Here is a 26,761-nt window from a genome sequence, read left to right on the forward strand (position 1 = left end):
GCGTTGGCGGGGAGGGAGCCAGCTTCCAGGGGTGTGCATATGCTACTGGCTGGTCCCCGAACCCTGCGGGAGGGCAGATGAGGAGGGTGGAGGGTCTAGCCCGCCATTTGGCGTTGAGATGCTGGATTAGCTGCTCCTCAGTCTGCCTTTGTGGCGGCCCATCCCACTTCTGCCAGTCCCACCTCCTACCTGGGTACCCTACCCTATTTTTAGTCACGCCAGTGAGTGACCTCAGAGTACATCTCCGCCTGTCCCGCCTCCATCTCTGTAGGGCCTGTCCCAATTTCTTGGAGTCCTGCTCCCACTCTTCGCCTGCCCCACCCTCCCCACTTTGTCACGTCCCATCTGTCTGCCCCCTCCCTGCTCTCGCGCCCCACCCCTCGCATGGCCTGCTTCCATCCACTGGCCCCACGTCCTTCCCCGCTTTCACCTTGGCTGCGCTGCCCCTGGTTGGGTCCAAGCTTGGAGTGGCTGGACGGGTAGGACTTGGAGGGGTAGGGCTTGGGAAGTCGGACTTCGGGGCGTGAGGCCCGGTTCCATGTCTTGTGTTCTGGCCGTGTCCCCTCGGCCAGGTTAGGTATCTGAGAGTAGGGGCTGTGCGTACCTGGGGCGTGGAAGCCTGTAGGAGAAAAAGGAGGGGCCGTCCTGAGAGCTGGTCCTGAGTGAGAGGACCCTCTCCTGCGGGCCCTCCCAGCCTCACAAAGGGGCGCACCTGCTTTGTGCAGTCGTTGCAGCGAGCGCACCAGCTCGGCGTCAGTAAGGCCGCCGAGGCGCGCGGCCTGGCAGAAGAAGGTGAGGCCCGCTTGAGCATGCGGCGAGTGGCCGTGGCTGCGGGACCGGCCCGGGCGCTTGCAGCCTGCGTTCAGCCGCAGAGCCCGCTGCTTCTTGGAGTAGTAGCTTGACAGAGAAAAGTGGAGCAGTCGACTCAGACACCCCCCTCCCCGTCCTCTCCATCTCACAGGTGGGGAAACCAAAGCAGGGCAGGAAGCTACTTGCCCCTGGCCTAGGGCAAGTTGTCTCCCAGGAAACTGACCCAGAATTCAGGGCACCCATCTCTGGGTCAGGAACATCAGGGTACCCCTGCATGGGGCAGAGTCTGCTCCCCCCAGCCTGGGTTCTGAAGTCCAATACAGTTATGCCCACCTTATCACCTCCCGCGTGGACTTGTAGGGCACAAAGCCCTGCCTCATCAGCTTGAAAACCATCTCTAAGAACAGGGTTTTCAGGTTCTGGGGGTCACATACCCGGCTGTTTCTCACCTGGCCTGGTGTCAAAGAACACGGGAGAGTAAGGAGGAGGCTTCCCCAGGCCAGGTCCCCTTCTGTCCCACCAGCCTTGTCACTCACGTAACCACTGAGCCAGGTGGTGGCTGTCAGTGAGGACAGCCAGGAAATCTTTGAAGCTTACGGTTCCATCACCTGGGAAGAGAGATGAGTGCCCGCTGGGGTGCTTGCTCCTGTGGAAGTTACCCTGCATAAGGATTAGGGGTTTGCCAGAAGTTCCGGTCATAGAAAGCCAGTCCTGCCTCTAGCCAAGTGACAACCGTGGTTGAGGGGGGGACAAATAGCCCTTGCCCTGGGGTAGTCCCAAGTCGGGATGAAGATTAACACAGCGGAAACATTTAGGGGCTATGGGATAGGTGTGTTGACCAGGGCAGGCTTCCTGGAAGAGGGAACTTTAAAGTAGGACAAGGCCAGGGATTCTGTGGGCAAGGGATGTGTTCTTCAGGGCTAGAGGAGGGAGAGGACGAGAGGGCAGAGATTGGGGCACCCACCATCCAAGTCTGCCTGCTGCAGAGCCTGACACATCTCCTGTGGGCTCAACTGGATCCCCACATTGCGCAGGGCAGTCTTCATGCTACGCATGTCCACAGTGCCTGCTGGGCCGGAGCTGAACAGTCTGAAGATATCCTGGAATGCTGGGGCCAGGAGAGGGGCAGGCACACCCTCAGGAACCCTGAGATCCACCCACTCCAGCTCAGATGGGACTGAGGATTTGGGTCCTGTCTCCTGGGCATCATAACTTTTCATATAAAGAATAACAGTGGCTGCTGTGTGTTGGCACTTGTTAAGTGTTCATTCAATTCTCATGTCCAAAACTCATGTTCAGACGTGTTTGTATGGAAACCATTCAAAACTCATGTCCAAGGTCACACCACCAGTAGAGGCAATGCCGGGCTTTGGACTCGGGCGGTCTGGCTCTGGAGCTACAATTGCTGGCACGTGGCATATAGCAGGTACTGAAAATTATTGATGAATGAAGTGATTCTGCTTTAAGGGACTGCTGCCAATATCATGGCCTGATCTTTGGGGAGCACTGGGGTCCCAAAATGTCAAAGAGATTTCATCTACTCCAACCCCCCAGACCCCAGGGGCAGGGAACTCAGGTTCTTTTTATCCATCATTTCTCCCAGATGCCCCTCTCTCTTCCTTCTTCCATCCTGTTCATCCAGCCACCCATTCACCACCCAAGTATCTTCTTATGCCCTAGTCTATTCCTCCTTCCATCTTACACACACACACACACACACACACACACACACACCAGTGAGCCCTGGGTTTGTAGAGATAAACAAATTAACAAATCAGACTGGCACACAGGGAAGGTTACAATACAATCGACTGCTTCGCACAGTGACCCCAGCCTCTGAGCAGGCAACCCCTTGTAGTTCTGCTCTGAATACCCTCTAATTTACATCCCTGCTCCCAGCCATGGGGCCCTCACCTGCCAGCTGCCGGGGTGTCAGGGGTAGCAGGTTCTTGTCTGCAAAACTGCCTCAGGGAAAGAGGTTGGAAAGGCCTTTGCAACTGCCGCAGAGAGATGCCAGGGCCGGGCAGGCCTTACCCCAAACCCAGCATGCCAGGCCTGGCCTCCAGTCCCTGCCCGCACCTCTGAGACCCAGCACCAGGGCCTGACTGCACTGAGTGGATAGCTGCAAGGTTCTTGAACTCCTTGGCCCTCTGTGAGGCCTGCTCAGCCCCTGTGGCCATGGCCGCTGGGGGCTCCATCTGGGTCAGCAGGGTAGTATGCTGCTGCAGCCTCCCCTTCTGTGTCCTGCCGGCCCGCTCCTCTTCTGGATCTCGAGTGAGCAGTCTTTGAGGCTTCTGGGGAGGCCTTGGAGGCAGGGAGAAGATACTCCCCTCTCGAGTGCTGAGATGCCAGGGGACCCAGGACCAGGCCTGTGGAAACACAGCTCCACTTCCCCCCAGGACTGCCCCCCATGCCAGCCTGCACCCACAGTCCTCTCTCCAGGGGATTGTAGGCACAGTAGTTTGCAGTAGCAGTGGGTCCTCCCCCAGCCCTAGTCACCTGTATGTTCTCTGTGCCGCCGGGGCTCTCTTGGTCCTCTGCCCTCTGCTGCCTGGAAGGCAGAGTCACAAGCTCTGAGGCTGGTCCAGCGCCCCAGGCCCGAAGCTCCCAGGCTGGCTTTGGGGAGGATTTTAACATCTTTTGGCAGGAGTGCACTCTCTCCCTCATCATAGGCCTGTTCCTCGGTGCTGGGGAAACTGACGCTTTATTCTTTTGAGTTTCTGCCTCCCTTAAGGCGTCTGAATGTGTGACTCTCCTCTGGAAGTTAACATAGGAGGCAGAGGCCCAGGAGAGAAAGAAGCAAACCCCAGAGTCCTGAAGTCAGGGCTTGTGAGGGTGGGACCCAGCCCAAGGTAGGGCTGTGGCCTATCTTACCCCAGCTCCCTGGGAGGGAAGGATCCCCTTTTCCAAACAATGCAAATCCACAAACCACATTTAAAAAGTAACTCCAGGAAGATGCGTCCCAATGGCTGAATGACACCTCTGGCCCAGCCTCTCCGTCACTCACCTCTGCATCTCCTACTCTGCCTTCCTTCCAGCCTCCTGCCCCCTTCTCCGCTGGCCCCCAGCCCGTTCTTAACTGTTCACCCCTTTCTAATCCTCCTCCCCCAGACCCCAGACCCCTGTCAAGGCGGGGCAGGCTCTTGAGGGTCTGCAAGGCTGGGCTTTCACTTGACAGGGAGCCTTGGCCCAGATGCGTCTTGAGGTCAACCAGGGCCCAAGCCATGGCGCTGCCTCCCCCTCCTCTCTCTCCCTGACTCCCCTCTTCACACCCATGTCCATCCCCACACTCAGAATTCCCTTCCCTTCTTTGCTGCCATCTCTCTTCTTCCAGAACCTTTCCCACATTGCCTATTTTCCCCTGATGTGGGGAGGCTTGTGCATTGGTGTGCATGTGATGTGGAATGTGCTTCCTCTATCTATGTGTGGATGTGTTATGTGAGTGCCTGTCTGTGAGACACGCTGGCCAGCTGATGGTGTGTGTGTGTGTTGCATCCACTATTACACATGACTCTCCCCTACATTTTGAGGTACCTCTAACTCAAGGCTTTGTGCCCCTAGACAGCCAGTCCTCTGGTTTCATTCTTCCTCTCCTTCTAGGCCCTGGACACTGTCCCTACCCTATGCCAGGGCTGCCCCGTGGAGAGAAGCAGGACGAACTCCAGTCAGACTTCCCTTGCCTGCCCAGCCCCACACCCAGGAAGCTCTCTCCTCAGACGATCCCTGGGTGTCTCTGGCTTCAGGCCAAGAGGAAGCCCCACTTGACAATCTAAGAAACTGAAGCCTCAGATAGGGCCCTGAGGTCTCCCCAAGTCTAGTCATGAGTCTCTGTTGCTGGCATGGAGGTTAGACAGGTGCGAGTCAAGTGGAAATACCCATGGGGAGTGAGTGGGGACAAACAGGGCTGGTAAAGCAATGCCTCAGGAGGCAGGTGGGGCTGGGGTAGCTAAAAAATGGGGGTGGCATCCCTAAAAATCAACACTAGGGCTTCTCAGCTAGGTGAGCTCAGTGGCCCAGGAGCGTCAGCACAAAAAGTCTGAGCCAGGGGCTAGCACTGGAGGCTTTATTGGTTTTGTCTAGTCATTTCTCTGGGGAAGAGGGGGATGACAGCTTAAAATGGATTTTCAGCAATAATGGACTCCCTGTCTTGGTTCCTGGCATCGGCACCAAACTGCAACGCAAAAGAGAGAGTGTCACTTGGGCCCTCGTGGGAGGGTTGGGGGAGTTGGGTGAGCCCAGAGGTAAGAGGGCCGTTTCCTGCTACAGGCTGATAAGCAGCTGGTGTTCTATTGTGTCCATCCAGCACCAGGGAGCCAGGGGTGCTGGAAAACACTTTCCCTTGTTTGTCACTTGATGGAAGTATCCTGGGCCCAAGGCTGGGGCCACCAGATTCTCAACAAGGCGCCCGAGCTTTTCTCGTGAGGGAGAGGCCAAGCTGCCCTGCTAATGCTAGAATGGCCCTTTGCATTTTGAACTCAGGGCCCAGACTGAGCTTTGGAGTGCTCACCCTCCATGGTCCGCAGGCCTGCTCCAGCCCTGGCCCTGGCACCGCACCTCAGTCCACCGGAACCTTGTTTCCAGCAGCATTTATGAGGTCACTGAGGTTGAGACATCACAGCCCATCCCATCCCCCACCCAGCTCCTTAGTCCACTGTTCCCCTCCCCCACCCGATTTTTGCGGAGTGGGCCCACCCACACATTCTAGCATAGACTCCTCTTGGGGGTAGCTGCGTGCCAGCCTCACTTACTCTTTCCCGTCTCCTTTCGGTGGAAGGGACAAAGCTGAGGACTGGAGCAACTTCATGTTCCCTTCAATAGTGGCCCTCTGGGGTCCTGGCTTGCTAAAGTCAAGGTAAGGGTGAAAGAAGCTCTTGTCTTCCTGCTTCTGGGCTTTCTGCAGCTCTTCGGCCTCCAGTGGTTTCTCTGGTGGCCTCTCTAGCAAATCAGAGAGCGTTTTCCGCCCTGGCTTGTCCTCGGCAGGCTGGGTGACCCTCTCCACCGTGGGCGCTGTAGAAGGCTCCGCGGTCTTCTGGGCTGGAGCTTTCATCATACGCTCCCAGTTGGGCAAGTCCATTGTGCTGGAGGAGGCCGTGGCCACGGAAGACGCTAAGCTGATCAAATCTGCCAGGCTGATAGTTGGTGGGAGACTGGAGGACGACGGGTGGGCACTTGGTGGCTGCTGGGAGCCTGCTGGCTGGGTGCTGGGGTTCTGGAGCTGCTTCTTGGAGCACAGGGTGTCCTTGGGGATGGGCTCCTGGTTCAGGTTGCTGGTCGTCTTACCTGTGCTCTTCTTGCCAGCCTGCATGCTGATCTTCTGGTGCAGGCTGTGTTCTGAGGTCTGGATGAGCTTGTCTGCCCAGAAGAGGTGCTTGGAGGTCTGCAGGTGGATGGAGCGATGGGCAGTGGACACCTCTTCCTCTTCTAGGGAACTCAGGCAGCTGGAGGTCGACCTCACACTCCACAGCGTGGCATCCCACTGTGCTGGCCCCTCCTCGTCCTCCGTGTAAGGGTGAAGGGACTCTATGCTGCACCCCTGTTGCTCAAAGTCTTCGCTGTTGGTGTCTAGGTTAGCCTCCAGGTAGGCCTCAGGCTTGAACTCAGGTGTCAGACACGATTCCAACTGTGGCACAGCCTCGGCCTCCAGGTCCATCTCCAGCTGCAGTTCTGAGCTCAGGTCCAGGTCCATGTTATGTGGGGGCTCCAGCTCTAGCCATTCGTTCTCCAGGTGAAAAGCTTCAACTGAAAGCTGAGGAGACACCTGCCCCCAAGGTCCTCCCTGGCACCAATTCACAGTCCTGTTTCCCTCCCATACCCCCTGTCCACTGCTCATTTCTTCTCCCACACTTGCCTCTTTGTAGACACCTGCCTGGGGCAGGGAAGCCGTGTGGGCAGGTAATGAGGGCTGGTGTGTATGAGCATGCCAACACGGGCCTGCTGCTAGGGTCCCACAATAGTCAAGGGTAGGGGCTGGTCAAAATTTAGGGAACTCTGTCCTTTGCCTACCACCTCCCCTTCAGAGGTAACCCTGCCCACCATACCTCCATCTGATCTTCCTCTTGTGCCTGCTGGTCTTGGTTAATGACACCCCTAAGACAGGAGGAGACAGGTGGTGACAGGCTCCATGGAGTGGGTGGGACGGCTTTGGGGGGAGAGGTTCTTTGGGGTTGGCAAGATGTCCCCAGCTCATCCACTCTACTGCTGTCCCCACTCCCACCAAGAATTCTAGGGTTGTATTCTCAAACTTTAGTGACCTTAGGAAGCACCTGGAGAGCCTGCCATGTTGCACCCCCTGCCACCCACCAGGAGGGAGCCAGTTGGGTAGGGGTAGGGCCCAGGAATCTTGGTTTTAATCAAGTATTCCAATGAGTCAATGCAGCTCACTTAGAGAACCAGCGCCCAGAAAGTGGCTCCTCACAGAAGAAAAAGCACAGAGCATTGCCCTCCCCGCAACCTGCCCAGTCCCAGCTTAGCTGATGTGAAAAGCAGAGGTGGGCGTGTGTGTGTGTGTGTGTGTGTGTGTGTGGAGGGTTCTCTCAGTTTTTGTCTGCAGCGTGCTTCCGTCTTGGCCCTTGCCTTCAGTGCTTAGCCACGTGACTGCTTCTCCTTCCTTAGGCACCTGCCCTCCCCCACCTCAGACAGCTCTGTCCTTAGAGCAAAGCTGCTCGAAGGGACCAGGTCCTATCCACGTCCCTGGGTGTGCCCCGCCATCGCTTAGTTCTTCTCCACCACCAGTGACTGGAGGCAGAGGTGGAAGGGGGATGGTACCCCCCCCCCCCATGGACTTTTGGCCTGCACACTGTCCTTGGGGAGATTTTGGAAACGGACAAGATGGAGGGAGACCCTGGGTTGGAGGGCTACGTGAAAACTTGGCAGTGGTGGCCAAGGGTGAGGCTTGGTGGTCCTGGAAGGTGGAGGAGAGGTCCTATGATGATGGGGGACTGGTTCTCACGGTGTTTCCGTAATGTCCACTGAGTCCTTGCTACAGCAGGGAAATCCATTGGCACCTGGCAGGGAGAAGGAGGTGAGGGCAAGGGAGCTGCAGGTGGGGATGGTGCTTGGGGAGTTCCAGAGCCTGGGCGGCTGGTGGGGCTCCAGCCACCCCCTCCCTCCCTCCCTGTCCCTCACCTCAGCCCATTTGCCATCCCCTCTTCCATCCTGCCCGTCTCCTCTCTCTCCTTTGCCAGTGTCACCTGCTCTATCCTCCATGTCTGCTCTCCTCCACTCTCCATGCTGGCCCATCACCGCCCTCTGCCCTCCATAAGGGTGAATGCTAACAGTACTCATTTCCATGTATTGAGTGCTAATAGTTCAGGCTTTGTGCTGAGAACTTGCTGTGCTGTATCTCACTGATTCAACACAAAAAAAGGAGAAGAGGTTCATTTGCCCAAAGTCCCTCAGTTGATCATTCAGGAAGTCAGCACTTGAATGCAGATTTGACTCAGGAAACTGAACTGCCCTGCCCCACATGCTGTCAGGAAGCCTGGGACTGTGTGGGGTCCTCCATCGTGCCCATTCCCCTCCATTCCTGCCCCTCTGCCCTCTTTCTTCAACTTTCTTTGGCCAGACCTGCCGCTCACCCTAATCCTGGCCATTCCTACCCTAAAGTCTGCCCTTTCTTTCCCTGGCTTCTCACCCCATCTACACCCTGGGGTCATCCCTCCCCCGCTCAGGGCCAAGGTTCTCACCCCGGCTTGTGCTGAGGTGATGCTGATGCAGATATGATTTATGAGCTCGATCAACCTCTACAGAGGGGACTGACTCCTTGGGGGAGACCTCCCACCCCAGGCCCCTTCTTAGAGGTTTGTATCTTCTATTGCAGAAGCTTCATTTTTATCCTCTGGGGGTGGGGCACCAGGTTGTCCCATTCTCTGCTCCCCAGGATAGTGGATAGGGGTTGATGGTGGGATCACCACGGCAATAGGCAAGCTGGGTACCCATGAGCTTGGAGTGTGGCAGGAAGTGACAGCCGTGGCTCTGGCTGAGACTTGCTCCCAGGATTATATCAGAAAGATGGGAATGTGCTGACGCCCTAGTACTACAGATGTCAAACGATCCTTGCTAGGAAAGTTCATTGAATCAGGAGCAAAGAATTCCTAAATGCTTCTAATGTGGACAAAACCAGTCACCTACAAGGGAGGAGAATCATACGGGCATCAGTGTCAGCAACAATGGTTGCCTGTAAAATTCTGAGGAAAATGGTTTTTAACCTAGAATTTTATATTGAGCCAAACTATCATTCCAGATATGGAAAGACTCCGAAAATTTGCCTCCTTGCTATTTTTTGTTTGTTTTTAAAGTTATTTAAGGATGTGCTAAGGCAAAATTAAGGTGTACAACAAGAGAGCCAGGAAAGAAATAGTGTGTCCACTCCAGGTAGAACAGTTGAGTCCCAAGATGTGAACTGTATAGAGGCCAACAGCCAGTGGCAAGAGGACAGGTCCTGGGCAGTAGACCTCTGAAATAAAACCTGATAGAATAGTGGACTAGATGTAAGGGATGAAAGAAAAGAAGACTATAATAAAACCAAGGAGTACAAGGAACAGGCAACTAGAAACTCCAGGAAAAACAAAAAAGCTATGTGAGAAAGACACGGAAAGTGTGGTAACCCTTCTGGCTCTGCAGGGAACAGTAGATATGTAGTTATAATAATATAAATCCTCTTTATTGACTTTCAACTTTTAGAATCAACACATAGACAAAATTTGGAAAACACAATTGTGGTTATGGGATAACGTAAAGGTTACCAACCTTGATAGTTTTTTTTAAAAAAAAAAATACAGGTTAGCGTCTTTGGAGGTGGAAGGCAGGGAAGAAAGCTGAAGAGAAAGTTAAGGGCACAAAACACTTCATCTTACTATGCGGGGTATCAAAAGACACCGCCTAAAGTTGATGAAAAATAAAGATACAAGTATATTAAGCTTACAAAGATATCAGCAGATCTAAAAACAATGGGAGGATGGGGGAGGGTGGGGCTATTAGAGCAGGAAGGTGGTAATGTCTAGAACCTATAAACCAAGAAGGCCTGTGAGCTTGTAGAGCGATAAGAAGGTAAGTGGGCTGAAAAACAAATGAAAGTTCAAATGAAATAACTGTGGCCGCTCTGAGTAGTCAGACTGGGGGTGTGGTGCAGGGGGCTCTTGCTTTTCATCACCAGATAAGCTCCTCAGTACTACTGAACAACATGCATATGTTTCTTTGATTAAAAAAAGAAAATGTTGAGCCCCAGTTATGGGCCAGGCACTGTGCTAGGGGCTGAGGACAAGTGATGACACACATAGTCCCTGCCCCCTTGGAGCGTTCAAGCCCGTGGCCATGACCACTAGAGACCCTCCCATCTCTATTTCTTATTCCTACTTTTCCTGAGCGCTAGACTCAAGCTGCAGTCACCGGTTACACGTTCTCCTGAAGGGGCCCTCAACTGCACCTTGGCCAAAACACTACAGATCCCTTGTCAGAGCCTGAGCTGTCTGTTCTCTCGGGACTTCCCTTGTTTCCTATTGTGATGATGCTCAGGGCTCACCTCTTCCTGGAGACCTTCCGGACTCCACCTCATGGCCCTGGGCTAGGATCTCCTCCTCCAGTCACCCCACCCAGACCCTGCAGACCTCAATCTCAGTATGTGGACTCTTGGTGACCCTTAATTAGAGGTGGGCAGGGCGTGGGGGTTACTCGCTTTGCGTCTCTGATCCCCTGCACACAGTCTGGCACAGGGGGATGCTCGGCAAAAGTCTGTGCAAAGAAATGAATTCCTTGTCCCTCTCACCCAGCAAACCCTGTGCTTTATCCTGCATTTCTCACCTCAGGTTCACACCCTGTGTATCCAGACCCTAGAATGGCCAGCGCAGTTCTGCATGCCCGACCTGTCTTCCTTTCCAATCGCTCATCTCTTGATAACCCCCTCTCCCTTCTGCCCGATTCATCCTTCATCCTGTCACCCAACCTGGAAACCTGGGTCATCTGTGAACCCCCTACTTCCCCAGCTTCTGACCTTCCTACCGTGGGTGCTGACCTCGTGCACATCCGTTTCCCACCCCCACTGCCTCCTCATCGCCCAACGCCAAAGTCAACACAAACCTAGGACTTACTCTGTGCTGACACTCGGTGCTCAGTGCTTTGCACACATTCAATCCTCTACGCACAGATGGTCACGATTCTCCCCTCACAGATGAGATGAGGAAACTTGCACAAGGTCACACAGCTAGAAGAGCAGAGCCAGGACCTGGATGCAGGTCGGACTGTTTCCAAACTCCATGATGCTAACCACGGTGCTGTCTGAAATCTCTTTAGGCCTCTAGCTGGACTGCTGTAACCACATTTCCCTCCGCTCGGGCTTCACAATGACTCCAGAGTGAGCCTGCTGCATCACACATCATACCTGCCTCTGGTCACATCCACATTCTAGGGTGGCCTCACAGACCTTGCTTGGCCTGACCTCTGTTTTATCTCTTGGTATCCGGCTCCCTGCCATGCCCTGAGCCCAAGCCACCCTGGAGCACGGCAGGCCCTTTAGTGCCTCAGTGCCTTTGCACATGCGATTTCCGATACCCAGAGTCTCTCTTCTGGCAAAATCCTACTCATGCCTGAAAGTCCAAATCTCCAGTGTCATCTTCTCTGTGACATACCTAGCTGTCCAACCTATGTTTTAACTTTTAGTTAACTCATCAGACTCAGGGCCTAGCATAAGAGTAAGCCCTGAAGGGGGTGCAATAAATGTTGCAGGAGTGATTTAAAGTGTCTGCACAAATTTGTTATGTCACAAATTTGGGAAAGGGGAAAAGCTGCTCTCTGGTTGTTGGTTCTTGGAACATTTTTAATGCTGGCCCATGTCTTCATGGAGAGAAAGTCCTGAGACAAAAGCCCCAATTTCACAGAGGGATCTGAGGCCCTATTATTAAAAATCTGGGAGACCAGGGGCCCTGAGGGGCAAACACCTTTGCTCCTTGGTACAGAGAAGAGTGCAAAGCACAAACGAGGCGCTCATTAAATATCTGTCGAAGCAGATTGTTTGGTTTTCTGCAAAAGCTCCAAGCATCAACCAGGCACAACTGGAGTGACTTTGGCGGTTATCTGCAGTTTGGATAATTCATGAGTCGTTTCCTGGACACAAAGCTACTGCTCTTTCGGTGTGCCCAGAATCTCTGGGCAAGAACCGCTGAACCTGCGATCTTAAGCCCAAGGTGTGCATGCGTGCCCGTGCACACGCACGCTCAAGCACCGCGCAGGACCCAGGCTGGGTGTGAGTCAGGGCAGCACCCGCATCTCACCCCCGCGGGGTTGGCGAGGCCGGGGCCCCGGGCCAGTTCCGTGTCTCCTCGCCCCGCCCCTCACTTGCCCCGCCCCGCCCCGCCCCGCCGCGCGCCCGCCCGCTCCCACCTGTCACGCCCATGCTGATCGAGGAGGCTCTGTCGGGGAGGCGGGGAGCGGGCTGGTGGCTGCTGCCCCTCCGCTTCCAGTGCGCTCTTTGGTTGGGAGCTGTAGGGGATGGTGGAGATGCTGGGGGCGCCGGCGCCTGTGATGTCGCCTACTCTGTGACGTCCCTGCAGGGACTCAGGCGGGCAGGGTAGAGCTCTCCGGATTCCAGGCCGTGGTAGGCGCTGCCGTTTCGGGTCGACCCCCGGAGAAGGCGGCCCCACCACGCCCCGCAGCCGGAGCCCCTCGCTGGAGACCTCGGGCGGCTCTGTTCCTCCACAGCAGGCTCAGAGCGGTGACTAGGGCAGCGCCGGCAAGCCAGGGGTCTGCTAGACTGGCCCTTGCACTTGTCCTGGGCACGATGGCAAAGGCCGCTGCCCCCTCCGCGTTCCCAGGACCCCTCCAAGAACCCGCTGAACCTGCAGCCTTTACCCCAAGGTGTGCATGTGCGTCCCTGTGCACATAAACTTGTGCACAACCTCAGGGGGTGTGGAGCCTGATGACATAAGGCACCCTGTGTGCGGGTGGCAGCCATGCTCAGACAGGCCCGTCCCATGACCAAGTACCCCTCTGAGAATGACATCTCTGATCAAGCACAGGCACTCAGGAGGTGGCTGAAGCGGAGTCCAGGCCCACTCCCAGTTCAGTTCATTGGAAGCCTGGCCTCAGGACAGGAGCAGTGGATGGGGCCATCTTTGCTCTGGGCATGTGGTGTGCCTCATCCATCCATGACTGGTCAGTGCCCAGGCCTTGGCATCCTCTTCCTCCCCTCGGCCTGGCAGGGACTTCCCTGCTGCCAGCAGGTGGGGCATCCTGCCTAACTGTTCTGAATAGAGATGGGACTGCAAGCACCCACTGGGAAGAGTGGTGGGAAAAGCAGCTCCATTCAAGTGTTAAAAATGGTCCTTGCCCCAAACAAGGGGTAGATTTGACAAGATCCCACCATGGAGGCAAAGGGAGGCAGCTGTTAGGACCCGAGGTTCAGCAAGCAGACAGGAGAGAGGAGAGATAACCATGGCTTAAACACGTTTGTCATTACTGCAAACTTTATTGCTTACCACGAATTCTTTACAACCTGAACTCTGCAGTACCAAGGCTGCAGTTCTTCATGTGCTGGGGGCAGGGGTCTCTCCCTGGGGAATGGTACGGCTCCATGCAGATAGCTAGATAGAGGGCACCTTGGCAAGACATGGAGACAAGCTTCTCCCAAGGAGGAATCTCAGGGGACATCCCTTCACCCCTAGGAGCTGTGGCTAGCAGGCCCTCATCCCCCAATGATTCACAGTTGATTAATGCTACACGAGTTCTGATCAGCTCCCCCTCAAAGAGGCTGGGCTGGGCAAAGGGAAAGGCTCATCTTAAAGAAATCTGGAGGAGGTTTAAGGTGTCACATGTGTGGAGACAGGTTAAGACTTTTGTCCCTTCATCTTCTAATCTGCTTATGTCTAAGTAGAACCACTGACCTGCCCTTCTGGAGGGCAGCCATGAAAGTGCTTTGAGGTCATCAGAGTGCAAAGTGCAGCTGGCAGTGGCCCTGTGACCAGGGCCGGGCCGGGTCAACATGGGTGTGATGCCTGAGCTGTGTCTCAGGAAGCTGGTGTGCAAGTTGAAAGCTGTGGCTCGGGTAACAACAGCGCCTGCGTCTGCTGCTTTCTTTTGCATCTATCGTGCCCCATACTCAGAGTTCCTGTAAAGTAGGTCTCATGTCACCCTTCACTTTTACAGGTGAGGGAACTGAGTGCTAGTCGGGGCAGTGCTGGGCCTGCAGTTGGGGCTTGGCACCTGCTGCTCTGGAGAAGACTGGTGGCCAGCAGCAAAGGGACACATGCTTGGGGACTGAGACCCATATCACATAAATTCCTTCTTTGGTCCTAGGCTGCAGCTGAGTTCAGCGCAGGACCTGTGTTGCAATACCCTGAAAAATGTGATGCATTTTCCCAGGGAGGTGTCCCAGTGTCAGGCACTCCTCCCCCACTGACTCTGTCTGAAGAGTTCTCAGACCTAAAAGGGGGTTCAATGGCTAGGCAAGGCCAGGCAAGGGGGTTAGAAGGCCCCTTGTTAACTCGAGGGTGGGCACACCTACTGCCTGGTCCTGTACTGGACCTGGGGGAGGGGGGCCCTTAGACACTTGACACCCTCACACCTACCTGGAGGCCGAGGGTCTTGTCTACCCCTCCCTGACCCAGGCCAGAAGTTGCTCTCCCCTGACTGCCAGCAAGTCATCACTGATCCAAAGCGGGTCAGGCCGGCTTGATTGGACCAGGGCAGAGAAGACCCTCTCTGTTCCCCATGGGAAGAGCCTCCTGCCTTCCTCCTTCCCCTCATGTGGGTACAGAGTGTTCTCTTGGCAGGTCAGGCAGGACACAGGTGGGAAATTCTGGGTGGCATTTTGCTGGCCACCACTTAGCCCCTGGTCCCACCGCTGAGCTCCCAGAGAGCAGGCTGAGCCTGTGTCTCTGCAGCAGCACTGAGTAACCAGAAGGAAGTCTGCTTCTGGCTGAGTGGAGCCGGTGGCGGAAGGCTGGGTTAGGGCCTGTTCTCCAGCTGGCCATGCTTGACCCTCCAGCTCCAGGCGAAGCTGCCATCTGGGGCCAGGGTGCACTGCAGATCGATGCCCGAGTCTGGCACCTCCATGTCGTAATGCACAGGTTGCCCGTCCTTAGTCACCAAGCTGAAGGCTGTGGCTGGGATCTGGGGCAGAGCAAACCAGTGGGCCTGAGACAGTGGCCTGGGGCTCAGAAGCTACCTGGAAGTGGAAAGCTACCGGTCTCCTACAGCACTGGGAGCTACCTCCCTCCAGCCAAGCAGTCAGCCCTCAGGGTACTATCTGCCTTTCATTCTGGAGGACTCGGAGAATCTCACCTGGTCCAAGTGTGGGTCCTGGGGACCCTTCAATCACCACTGCCGGTCTTGCCCTGAAACCTGGGGGACATCCTAGGCCAACTATTCTCTATGGTGTCATTTCTACTTATTAAGAAGCCTTCCTCCTGGAGGGCTGGACCAGGTGCACTGGCTTCTGGCACTCTGCCCCGATGCATGTACCTGCCCCCTTACCTGGCTGCTGATGCCAGTGGCGATGTCTCCCACCTTAACCCGGTGGAACTCCCGGATGTGCAGGTGTTCGCCATTGAGAGACTGGATTTGGACTTTCACACCTAGAAGGCAAACAAGGTGACCTGTCAGGAGAGCAGCTGCCGGCTGCCTGAGGAGTCCTAAGGAGAGGGAAGCAGGTGGGCTGGGAGGGAGCTGCAGAGATGATCTTTAGTCTGGAGTGGCACTAAGGTTATACACCTGCTACCTCCTCCTGGCCATTTTCTGTCAACACCAGAATTTGGCCTGCACAAAGCAAAGAGCTAAGGTAGGCTCCTATGGGGAAGTAGTACCCCAGAGTGCACACAAAGCAGAAAGGAACTGGAAACAAAGATTCTTAAATTAGACTGTGGACAACTTAGATTATAATGTTTCCTGAGCCGGAGCAGCATCTGGCCAGACCGTGGGGGCTTGATACCATGAGTCATACTGGCCCTGGGAGCGGAGGGTGGGGGGCAGGGAACTGCAAGCTGATGAAACCCTTGTTCTATCAAAATCACAACATAACCTATGCAACCAAGTACGAAAACTAAGTTCTATATATGTTTTCTTTCTCCAATTCTGACCTCAAATTCCAGAGAAGGATCCCAGAACACTTGTTGCTGAATCCTTGATTTAAATGCTCATGGGATTGTTCTTTCTTTCCCCTTCAGAAGACTTTCATTGCTCAGTTTCTTGACTCTAGGCCAAGACTCTTGACTCGACTTCTGAGACTCCATCAGCACCCTACGAGGCGCGATGGCCCCTCGGCCTCGCTAGGAGAGGCTCCTGGGCGATCAGGGCCTTGGCGCTACATGACTTAATAGCCAGGTACTTCAAGTTCTTGGTGCCAGGTGCCTTCATCTCCTTGCCCCACGGGCCGGGCAAAGGGGGACATCAACCTCTCAGGTCCCCTAGTCTCAGGTGGATCAGGTGCTGGGAATCAGGGGTGTTGGACTGTACCATTGAAATAGCTCGGAGTGTCAGTGGGCCGTCCCCGGGCCAGCACCATGTTCCAGCTGGAGCTGCGAGCCTCGGCCTGGCTGCTCCACGAGTGCACGCCGGAGCTCAGGGTGTCCCGCGAGCTCTGAGAGGCCTTGGACGGGTTCTGAAACAACAAGGGTGGGCAGAGACTCAGGGCCCTGGGCTCAGGGAGCCATCTCTGGCCTTGGTCTGCATTGGGGCAAAGGGGCCCTGGGCCTCCCTTGGGGTGAGGAACTGCTCGTGTCCTAGACTGGCACATGGCTCTACTGGGCACTTTTGGGGCTAAGCAGGGGGCTGAGCTTATGCCGGAGGGTGAGTATGTCTATGGGGACCAAAGCCCAAGCCTCCTTCCCCAGCACCCCCTGCCCCAGTGAGGACCACTCCCAGAAGGAACGAGTGACCCTGTCAACCTCCCTTTCTTTACCCACTACTTGCACACAGCCCATTCCCAGCTGGACAGAAAGCTACTTGCTCTGTGTCCTGGCCCCTGGTCCATGGCTGACTTACCTTTTCACTGTCATCTGACAGGGAGAGGCTGTCGACACTGAGGCACGAGAGAATTTGCTCCTGCTCCTCCAGAGAAAATGGCTGGGATAGGCTGTTGAGAAATAGTTCTGCAGAGAAAAGCGGAAGACAGCTGTGAAAGACTGGGAGGGGTCCAGCTGTGGCGTCAGAGTTCTTTCTGCACAGGCTGCAGGAGCTGACCTCTGGGGAAGGGGCTGGAAGGGAACCCATGCTGGCTGGAAAGAGGAGGAAGCCCAGGCTGTGGTGGGGCCCAGGCCGAGGCCGCAGCGCTCGTACCTATTTCCAGTTGCTGCAGTTCCTGCTCCGGAAAGGTTGCCTTCCGCTCTGGTGAGCTGGGGTTTTTGGTGGGGGCCGGGTCCAGGGAGGACAGAGGCAAGGGTTCCCATGTCCCAGACTCCTCCTTGCCCCAGTTCAAGCTTGGATACTTGTTCCGCTCTGGGGGGTCTGGGGGTAGAGGAGGCTGGAGCTTGGGCGCCCCGCCTGCTGTGTCGTCAGCTGGTTGGGGTCCCAGGGCCCCTGGTGACAGCTCGCTTGGCTGGACACTCAGAGTCTGATGAGAGTGGGCTGGGCGTGGCGGCGGATGTCTTGGCTCTTTATACTCTCCCCTCCAAGGGCTCTTCAGACCTCCCACTACAAAACAGAGAGCGCACGTGATGAGGTGGACATGGGCCCACACAGACCAGACCAGGCCAGGTGGCCTTTCCTGAGCAGTGAGGGAGGACTGTTGCCCCACTAAGGGACACACTTTCGGAGGGCAGGCCTCTTCCATCAGATGGCCTCCTATAATGGGAACAGGACAGTAGTTGTGCTTTTCATTCCATTTCCCTCCTAGGTAACAGCAGCAAGTTAAAAAAAGATATAATCAGCTCCAGAGAAGGACTTTAATATTAATAGTACAGTAAAGAGAAGATTTAAAAACTGCTCTGGGATAAAAGCAACTCAGAGTTCTCAGCTAAACTGGCCTCCCTGACCCTCTGCTTCTCCTACCCTTACCTCCCCAGTCAGGGCTTCCTGAGGGCACCATTTCTCTAAAGTTGGGATAGTTCAGCCCCAGGGCCATCTTTATAACTCCCGTCTATGGGGCTGGGGGCTACGCAAAGTCTCTCTCCTGTTTTATTTATTCCCCTTTCATTCCCAGAACCACCGCCTTTCCCCTGCCTACCCCCAGGTGACATTCTGTTACGTTCCATGTGTCACTTTGGGTTTGATCTCATTCTTGTAAAGTGTGTTGTTTTTATCAATTTTTTAATTTACAGAAAAGGCATTGTGTTGTAGGCCTCACTCTGGTCCTCTTTTCACCCAGCACTATGGTTTTAAGATCCAGCCAAGTTGCTCTGTGAACATCGAGTTGCTTTAACTACTACATGGTGTTCCATGGGGCAACCCCCGGAACCACCCTGACCTCCCCACTCTCCCAGAGTGGGACCCCCAACTGCACTCAACTCCCCTCCCACAAATGAGGCTGCAGCGTGTCCCACTATGGATCTGTGGGAATTCCTACGGTAGTGCGCCCCTGAGTGGAGTGTGGGTCACAGGTCTGCAGATGTCTGCCAGAGTGCTGTCAGGTACCCTCCTGCTGGAGCCTAGTGGGGGCTCCTGCCCCACATCCACACCAATACTTGGCACTACCAACTTTTGGATTTTTCCCACTCAAATGGCTGAAGAGGGATACATGGCTTTATTTCACATTCTCTGATTCCTAATGCGCTCAATCCCCACTTTCTATGTTGTAACCCTGTTCCGCCATCTCTTGGGCACTGCCTCTGCACCGAGGCACAGTACTAAGTACTTTCACTCACATCGCTTCAGTCTTCCCAGCAAGCCTGAAGTTGGTGCCATCCCCGTGCCCTACATGGTGAAACTAAGGCTCTGGCAAGTGGAGCACCTTGCTCTTGACCATGACACTACCCACCGCCCCTCCTGCCCCTGCCCAGTCAGTGCAGGGCTCTCACCGTGCTGCAGTGCCAGGCTGACCTTCCCCTCCAGCTCCACTGCGGACGCTCGGTGAACAGGCTCTTTCCTCAGCCCCTCCTCTAAGGCCTGGGCTGTGAGAGGGGTGCAGGATGGGGGGATCTCCCTCACAGGCGGAGGCTCGCTGGCAATCTGGGGGTCAAAAGACAACATGTGAGGCCTGCCTCCCCCTCACTTCCCAGCACCCAGCTTTCTGTTCTTGCTTCTCTCCACTCTCCCCATCTTGCTGTGCTGGGGTTGGTCACAAGGATTGGAGTGGCCTCGGCCAGCATGAGGGCTGAGACTTTTCCAAGAAAAAGGAAAAAAGGGGCCAGGCAGGACAGGCCAGAGCCAAGGCAACAAGATGCCCATGACCTTCAGGCCTACCCTGTCAGGGGCTGCAGGCAGCGGTGGCTCAGGGTGTAGACGGAGGAGAACCCTAACTTTCCAGAAACTCAAGGAGATCCCTCACCTAGGGTCTCCCCTTGGACTTTCAGATTTGGAGGACAAATATTTTAGCCAGGATCCCACATGTATGGTGAGGCTTCTTCCTCTTCCCTGCTGCCATCTGCCACCGAAGTGCAGCCAAAACGGCAGGTCACCTAAGCCTGCAGCCCGGGCCTGTGGCCCTGCTGGCTTTCCCTTCTCTGTCTCAGCTGCTGTTACTGACCTTGAGGCAGAGTGGCCCTCGGAAGTACTGGGTCCAAGGGTGGCAGCCATTGAGCATGTGTAGCATCATGCAACAGCTGCTCCAGACGTCCACCTTGGCGTCACAGGGCTTACCCATCACCACCTCTGGAGCCATGTGTGTCTCTGTGCCAGGGATGTAGTCCCCTGAGGAGGCGAAGGAGACAGAAAAATCACCTGTGACTTTGCAATGACTACCTCAGTCCATTCCTGAGATGTCTTGCATTGGTCTTGTTAAAGTACTTCAAACAGAGAGAAAGCCTCCATACCAAACCTGCCGGCGATGAGCTAAGTCAGGGGTTTTGCTGGGGACTGGCACAAAAAATACATCACCCAAATATGGACTATGTTCTTTGGACCAAGCCCTTAAAGTGCTTTTCAAAATGAGGAGGGGACTGGACATTGAAAATTAGGTTGTAGAAGACTAATTAATGGTATCATGTTCCTGAAATTTTAGTAAGTGAAAAAAACTAATAGGAAACTTAATGCATAAAAGACTAAAAGGATCGATACTAGACGTAAACAGTATTTTTTTCTGGTGATTTGTAGTTTTCATTTTTGCTTAGCTCTACTTTCTGCAAAAGATATTAGAAAAGAAATTATTTTTGTACTAAGAAAAAACAAGTTTTTTTAAAAGTGGAAGACAGGCGCCCACATTCAATTTACATCTTCAGAATTACCAACGATCCTTTAATAATAAGTAATCACTTCTAAAAGATTGTTTTTCCTTGGGTCAAAATAAAATCGTTTTATACTTAATGCTATAAGTGAAAAAAGCAGGGTACAAAATTGTGTTACAATGGCCTTAACTATGTGCAGGGAAAAAAAAAAAAAGACCTGGAAGAAATTATCTAAAATACTCAAGATTATCTCTCTGGGCAAGAGGAATGGTAAGAATTCTTTTTTTCCTCCCTTTCTGCACCACTTAACTGTGTAGTTGCCAAGTATTTTACAATGGGTGTGGATTATTTTAATAATCAGAAAAATATACGTTAAAGCCAGATAGTCTTCAGCTGCAGAGCCCACGCCTTTATCCTTCCAGAAATTGCGCTCTCAGAGGCGTGGGAAGGCTGAGGTCACAGGCTGGGAGCACAACTCCCCCCAAAAGGCTGGACATGTGGGATGGACCCATGGGAACGCTGAGGCAGAAGACCTGGGGCCTAGGGTGAAGCACAGCCTTTCGGTTCCCTTCTCTGTGTAAAGAGAACAATAGAAATGACCACCTGACATGTACATTTAAGCATAACAAAAGCCTTGCTTAATCCAGGGTTGTTGAGCTGAAGTAATGATGGACATAATGATGGACATAAAGTGCTCACCCCTCTGATTGGTATTATGGAAGGTATAGGAGAAGGCACATGGCAAATGCATAGGAAAGGCTACTGGCTATTAGCATCGTGGGGAGGGGCAGTGGGGGTCTTACCTGTGAGCAAGGACTTCCCTAGGCCATCAGGTCGAAGGCGCACAGCATGGCCAAAGTCACAGAGGGCTGCACGGCTCCCGTCATTGGACAGAAGCACATTGTCAGCTGCCACGCCGCCCCAGGGAAAAAGAGCAACAGGTGAGTAATGTCCGGCCCTGGCCCAACCTGGGCCTCCAGTGAGGCAATATTCTGGCTGACCCTATGTGGCAACTGCTGCTTCTGATTAGTTTCATTAGTCATGGAGGAAGGAAGGAGGGTATCAGTTCAGGCTCAAAGCAGGCAGCAGGCAGGATCTCCGAGTTCACTCCTGGAGATGCTGCCACTCAGCTCTGCTGCCCCCACCCTTGCCCAGTGGTCACCAGCATGTAGGAGCTTTATCTGCAGTTCTCTGTGGGCACCACCTACTGGAACTACAGTGCCAGGCTGAGGGCTTGGAAAAACACACTTCCCTTCCCATTGGCACAACCCTGTCAGCCTCACTCAAGCCCTGCCACTGGAGGTGGCTTGGAAGGCCCAGAAAATTGGGGAGGACACGAGGCAGGATGGGGCTAGGGAAGGAGCCCGCTGGCGACCAGGGCCATGGGAGCCCGGGCCTCACCTTTGACATCGCCGTGTAGAATCCTGCGGGTATGGAGGTATTCCAGTCCTTCCAGGGCCTGGCCCAGATAGTAAAGGGCTCGGTCCTCCGGCAGACAGCCCTTCTGCTTTATGAGCTGGCCCAGCGAGCCACCTAGGAGACCAATGGTCAGTCTTTATAGAGGGCTTTTCCAGGCCTCCAAACCAAGGGCAAGGGTCTTTGAAGGGCAGTTGGTGGAAAAGCAGGCCTTTCCTGCTGATGTCACAGGATCAAGAGGTTCAAAATAGATTGACCTACCGGGGATCAAGGTCAACCTGGGCAAGACTTGGGGAAACCCTTGGCTCTGAATTTTGAGGGAGAAAGAGTGGGACTTGGCTTGGCTTCTTACCTTCCAGCAGTTCCATGAAGATGTTGACCCAAGGACCTTCCTTCACTGCTCCATACAAGGGGACGATTCTGGGCGAGGTCAATCCTGCACATGCTATCAACTCCTCTGCCCGGAACACATCGACTCGCACCTGGAAGGGGCCAGAGGTGGCTGTAAGTCGGTGTGAGGGACCAGGGCCGGCTCCCTGTCATCCTGTTAGGACCCTAGGTGCTCCTAGCAGTGACTGCTGATGTCCCCAGTGTTGATGCTGAGGCCCAGCAGGGCCCTGGTGGGCCGACTGGACCCTCAGAGACTGGGTACCCTGGCGGTCAGGGGCAACTCCCAGGACTTGATTCAAGTTCTGCAATGCTGACATGTGCGAAAACACTATAATCACACAAAACCCGCCACCGTTATCCAGGCTCCTGGCATGCTGCCCACCCTCAAATCTGCCAAACACAGAACTTTTTTGATGCCAGCACAACTGTCTGGGCAATTTCTAGGACACAGGACCTTTCGTCTATCAATGTCTACTCTTCAGATACTGGGTTTCCGACTTATCTGAAGCCAGAGTGATGTCACCAAGATTCTGACTATCAATGCCTCTGTAGCCTCAGCACCCTTCTCAACCCTTAGGATTATTTGTCTTTTTCTTCCAAGGACGAAAATGTCCATGTAGATAGCACAGTATTTGTTTATTCTGTTTGCAGCTGTTTTCCTAGCATAGGAGAGGCTTCTGGGAAGGGGTTGGGCCAAGGCCCATCCAGCCGTGGACTGGCGGACCTGGGACCATCCACTCCTTTCTGCAGGGACCAGCACGGCATTGCAGAGGAAAGAGGCCTTAGATATAAATATCCTGGGCTGAGACCCCGGCTCGGCCACTTCCAAAGGTAGATCACTTTTCTAAAGCTCTGTGTTTTCATGCGTGAAAGGTGGGGACAGTGGCATCTGCTCCTGGTAAAGTGAGGATTTGGAGCGATGATAACCAGTGCCAGGCCTGGCAACCAGTTGGTGCTCAGGAGATGCTCGCTTCCCACCTCCTCCCTCCAGCTCAAACAAGAGCACTTTATTGAGCACTTCAGACTTCCTAATAGACTTGTTCTCTCTGGCTGCGGCTGGTTCTCCTGTTTGCCTTGAGAGGTACCACCAGGGGGCGCCAGTGGTAGCAAAACCCGCCTGGAAGAAATCAGTCAGGACCTGGCAGGGTTGGTTTTCTTTGGAAACCTGCTGACTTGGCAAAGAGATCTGACGATGTGGGGGGGTTTTGGACTTTTGCCTATCAGTGGAAAATGTGTCTCTTCTGGTTACGTAAAGAATATCTAGTTTTTTTTTTAAAATCAACTTGCATGAACTTTGACTCTTTGTCAGTGTTTCCAGCTCTGAACCTGAGTTGGAACTAATTCACCAAACAGGACTTGTATTAGCAAATGTCTTTAATCTTACTGCTCCTGAACTGTGAGCTGAAGCACCTTGGGACACCACAGAGAACTCAGAGGGGCACATCAGGATAGTTTTACTTTTGAGGGAAATAGCAGCGATGGACATTTGCGGGACACCGGGTAAGCTCCGTAGCTCGAGATAGTTCCCTTTCAACTTAGGTCACGCTGCATTCCCTTTGATGATCTATCTTTATGAAACTAGGTTTTTAGAGGTTGCTGTGATACAGAGTACTTCAGGGAGAAAATGTGGAGCAGGAAATAAAGGTGATTTCAAAGTTTGACAAGCTGTGCAGTGCCCAACGAGTATATCCCCTTATAATTATGATCGTTGAAGAACAGAAGGAAACATTTCCTTTCAACTTATGTGTATTGCTATTCAAATGGATACTAAGTTGCTAGGATAAAGACGATATTTGACCTAATTACGTAATAAATGGAACTGTTAGGTACCTGTTTTGGCCTGGGGTAGGTACCATGAAAAAATTACTGAGACATCAAGGGCTGTGAACCAAGAAAGTTTGAGAACCTCCGCTTAAACTTTTAAGAGATCCATAAGTTCCACTCACGCAATGAAAGAGGGTCTGAGGGGACCCTTCAAAACACAAGGTGCTTTAGAAATCTGTGTCAGCTCAAGGAGAGCAAATGGCAGTCCCAAGAGAGCTGGGCTGGGGAGAGACCACAGGCCACTAGCCCAGGCCCGCTGCCCGTCCGGCCCACCTCCTCTCTGGACTTCAGTGTCCTCATTCGGTAAGGGAGGGCGGGCTGGACAGTGGCGAGGATGTTAATGAGAACAAATGCTTAATGCCCATCTAACACAGGCCAGTGTTCCAAGCATTTTTATTCGCTGGTTATTTACATCTTACAGTAGCCTATGAAGTGGTATTCTCATTGTCTCCACAGAGCAGGGGCTTGGTACTGTGTTTCCCGAAAATAAGACTGGGTCTTAGATTAAGGTTTGCTCCAAAAGACGCATGAGGGCTGATGTTCAGGGGATATCATCCGGAAAAATCATGCGAGGGCTTATTTTCCGGTCAGGTCTTATTTTCGGGGCGACACGGTAACAGCTGGCTTGACTTGGCCAAGGCCACATGACCCCAGATCAGGGGCAGAGTTAAAAGGAGGCACCCAGAACCCCATGCTTGAGCCAGATGTTCTCAAATGAATGGTTCTTTGGGCCACAAACTCTTTTGAAAATCTGCTAAATGATACGGACCCTTTCCCATAAAAAATGTGTGTGCATCCATATACCACACACACACACACACACACACACACACACACTTTAGAATGAAGTTCCAGGAATTCCTGGATCCTGTGAATTCACCGCTGGCTAGGATGAGAACTTCTACACAGACTGTTAAAAAGCACTAGAGCGATGCGTACGTACCAGTAAGGAATTCTGTCCATGATACACTCACTATTACATTAAAAAACAAGTACAGAACCACCTCTACAGTACAACCTCATTTTAATGAAGAAAACAACTACGTGTTTATATGTGCATAACAAGTCTAAAAAGATTTATGTCAAAGGGAACTTACCTCTGAGAATGGGACTGGGGAACAGGGAGACTTTTGCTTTTTGGGTATCATTTGAATTCTTTTATAATGAGCCTGTATTTATTTGCAAGTCAAAGTAAGGTCCAACAGAATCTTACATGACAAAAACCCTACAAGAAAGCCTGGACCTGTGGCCAATCAGCATCTGACCTGGGGCCAAGGCTGTTCTGGAAGGAGGACCCAGGAAGTGCTGGGTCCTCCCCAGGGAGCACCGGAGGGTGCACAGACTCACTCGGACCCTCTGTGCAGCCTGGCCTCTGACCCCATCCAGGCCACCATCCTACACTTTCAGCAGGGAACTATTTCTCAGATCTTCCAGCTGAACATCCTAAAGGACCCCTCTGCCTACCCTACCCCTCCCTTCGAGAAAAAGGAGAGCAAGGAGGGGCTGTCTGCCCAGGAGCCACCAGCACTGACACCTTGGATAGGAGGAGGCAGAGTTCTGCGTGGACGCTGGAGCGGCTCCGCAGCAGCTCTGAGTGATGGTGGGAAGTCAGAGCACTGTGACTGGAACCCTCCTGACTGCCTTTGGGAGGTGAGAAGCGGAGGATTTCTCCTCTTCTACTATATTAGGGTTGTTTACCTTGTTGCCCGGGGCTCTGAGGACCTCAGCAGGGGAACAGCTGAGAAGCCCAGTGACTAAGCTGCCCAGCACAGCCCCAGGACACTTCACACCCTCTTGCTGTCCTCCCACCCGCCTCTCAGGACGGACAGCTGAGCCTTCTCCAGTGGCCGGGGGACAGAGCAGCAGATGAGAGGTCAGGCACGTGGCCTTGGCATCCCAGTGGAAGATGATGACCCACGCTGGCAAGAACTACGCACGTGTTTTGGTCAGTTGGGGTAGAGGGGTGGAGCTTGCTTATTTGACACAGTATGTCTGAAGTTTGGGGTAATACCTATGGATAGTCCCCTTTTTCCTCCTATCACCCTGAGGCCCAAACTCTAGAACTCTGACACCCTGGCTCATGCACAAGCCAGGGGTGCCAGGGTGATTCACATCATAATTTGTGTCTTCACCCCTTAAAGCCACAGGCACCCATGACAGCGGTGGAGTTCATGTCCACTCTGCACAGGGCCTACCTGGTCGGGCTATTTGGTCCCTTTCCATTTGGGGATTAGAATGTCCTTGACAAAAGCCGCTTGAAAACAAGGTCCATCCCTGAGCTAGTTTATTTCGCCTTGCCAACGGGCCAAGGAAATGGCCCATGAAAATGTTTCTGATTTCTGGCTTAGAGGTCCTGGATGCGAGCTTCGGGCTGGGGACAAGGTGGCTTTTAGTCAGGGTGAGCTGAGAATCAGAGGGAGGAGAAAAGGTGACAGAAGGGGAGGAGCATAGGGCTGACACCCTTGAGGTCTGTGATGTGCTGCCAGTGGGCCTGTGTGATTTGTCAGAGGGAAGCCTCAGTTCCAGGCCCAGCTGTGTGGCTTTGGGCAAGACATACAACCCTCTCTGGTCTCCAGTTCTAACATTGGTGAAATGAGGGAGCAGGAGAGGTGATTCATGCCTCTGCCTCTAATTGAAATCCTAGGAACACGAGTCCTCCTTCCCCATCCTCCCTGAAAAGTGGTTCAAAGGTGAACTCTAGTCTCTTGCTATGTCTCATTTCCTCATAATGTCCATCTCTCAGGACCATCTTGTTTTCCTTGGCATACCTTTTTGACTGCACACTGGAAGCCAGTCTGCTTGTCCTCCATCCTGTGCACCTCTCCGAAGGAGCCCCTGCCCAGGCAGGGCTGCCGCGTGGCCCAGTGGACCTCCTCTCGGTACTCATAATCCACTGGCTTCAGTTTCTGGGGTTGGCAGGAGAAAAGAGGCAAGTTTCAGTGGCCAGGGCCGCGGAGAGTTACAGTGAACAAGGCTCTCCAGCTGGAGGTCCTTGCTGGGTTGCTGGGGCTGAGCCCTCACAACCAAAGACACCACCAGGTCAGGGGCAGACCTCTGCGGGGGAGGGAAGGCAGCAC

General features: G+C 53.7%; 2 protein-coding genes across 3 annotated transcripts in view; both read right to left on the minus strand.

Moving 5' to 3' along the window:
* Positions 1–5,532: 5,532 nt before the first annotated feature.
* SPATA32 (spermatogenesis associated 32) lies at positions 5,533–7,784 on the minus strand. The gene has a single exon (XM_074320097.1). It carries the CDS (start codon positions 6,638–6,640, stop codon positions 5,555–5,557), a length of 1,086 nt encoding a protein of 361 aa, XP_074176198.1. The 5' UTR covers positions 6,641–7,784; the 3' UTR covers positions 5,533–5,554.
* Positions 7,785–13,238: 5,454 nt separating this feature from the next.
* MAP3K14 (mitogen-activated protein kinase kinase kinase 14) overlaps positions 13,239–26,761 on the minus strand; it is a 40,253-nt gene continuing 26,730 nt past the window's right edge. The window contains exons 6-16 of one of the 2 annotated variants that reach the window (XM_019752318.2): positions 26,453–26,590; positions 21,823–21,952; positions 21,456–21,587; positions 20,858–20,962; positions 19,418–19,581; positions 18,750–18,900; positions 17,074–17,427; positions 16,780–16,886; positions 16,252–16,396; positions 15,274–15,374; positions 13,239–14,910 (exon numbers count right to left, since the gene is read on the minus strand). In XM_019752318.2, the coding sequence (XP_019607877.1) occupies positions 14,746–14,910; positions 15,274–15,374; positions 16,252–16,396; positions 16,780–16,886; positions 17,074–17,427; positions 18,750–18,900; positions 19,418–19,581; positions 20,858–20,962; positions 21,456–21,587; positions 21,823–21,952; positions 26,453–26,590 (1,692 nt within the window). In that variant the 3' untranslated portion in view covers positions 13,239–14,745. Of the gene's footprint in view, positions 14,911–15,273; positions 15,375–16,251; positions 16,397–16,779; positions 16,887–17,073; positions 17,428–18,749; positions 18,901–19,417; positions 19,582–20,857; positions 20,963–21,455; positions 21,588–21,822; positions 21,953–26,452; positions 26,596–26,761 lie in introns of both variants that reach the window. The other variant, XM_074319659.1, reaches the window with a different exon arrangement.

The sequence above is a fragment of the Rhinolophus sinicus genome, linkage group LG15, assembly GCF_036562045.2.
Source record: "Rhinolophus sinicus isolate RSC01 linkage group LG15, ASM3656204v1, whole genome shotgun sequence".
In the NCBI taxonomy this organism is placed as follows: Eukaryota; Metazoa; Chordata; class Mammalia; order Chiroptera; family Rhinolophidae; genus Rhinolophus; species Rhinolophus sinicus.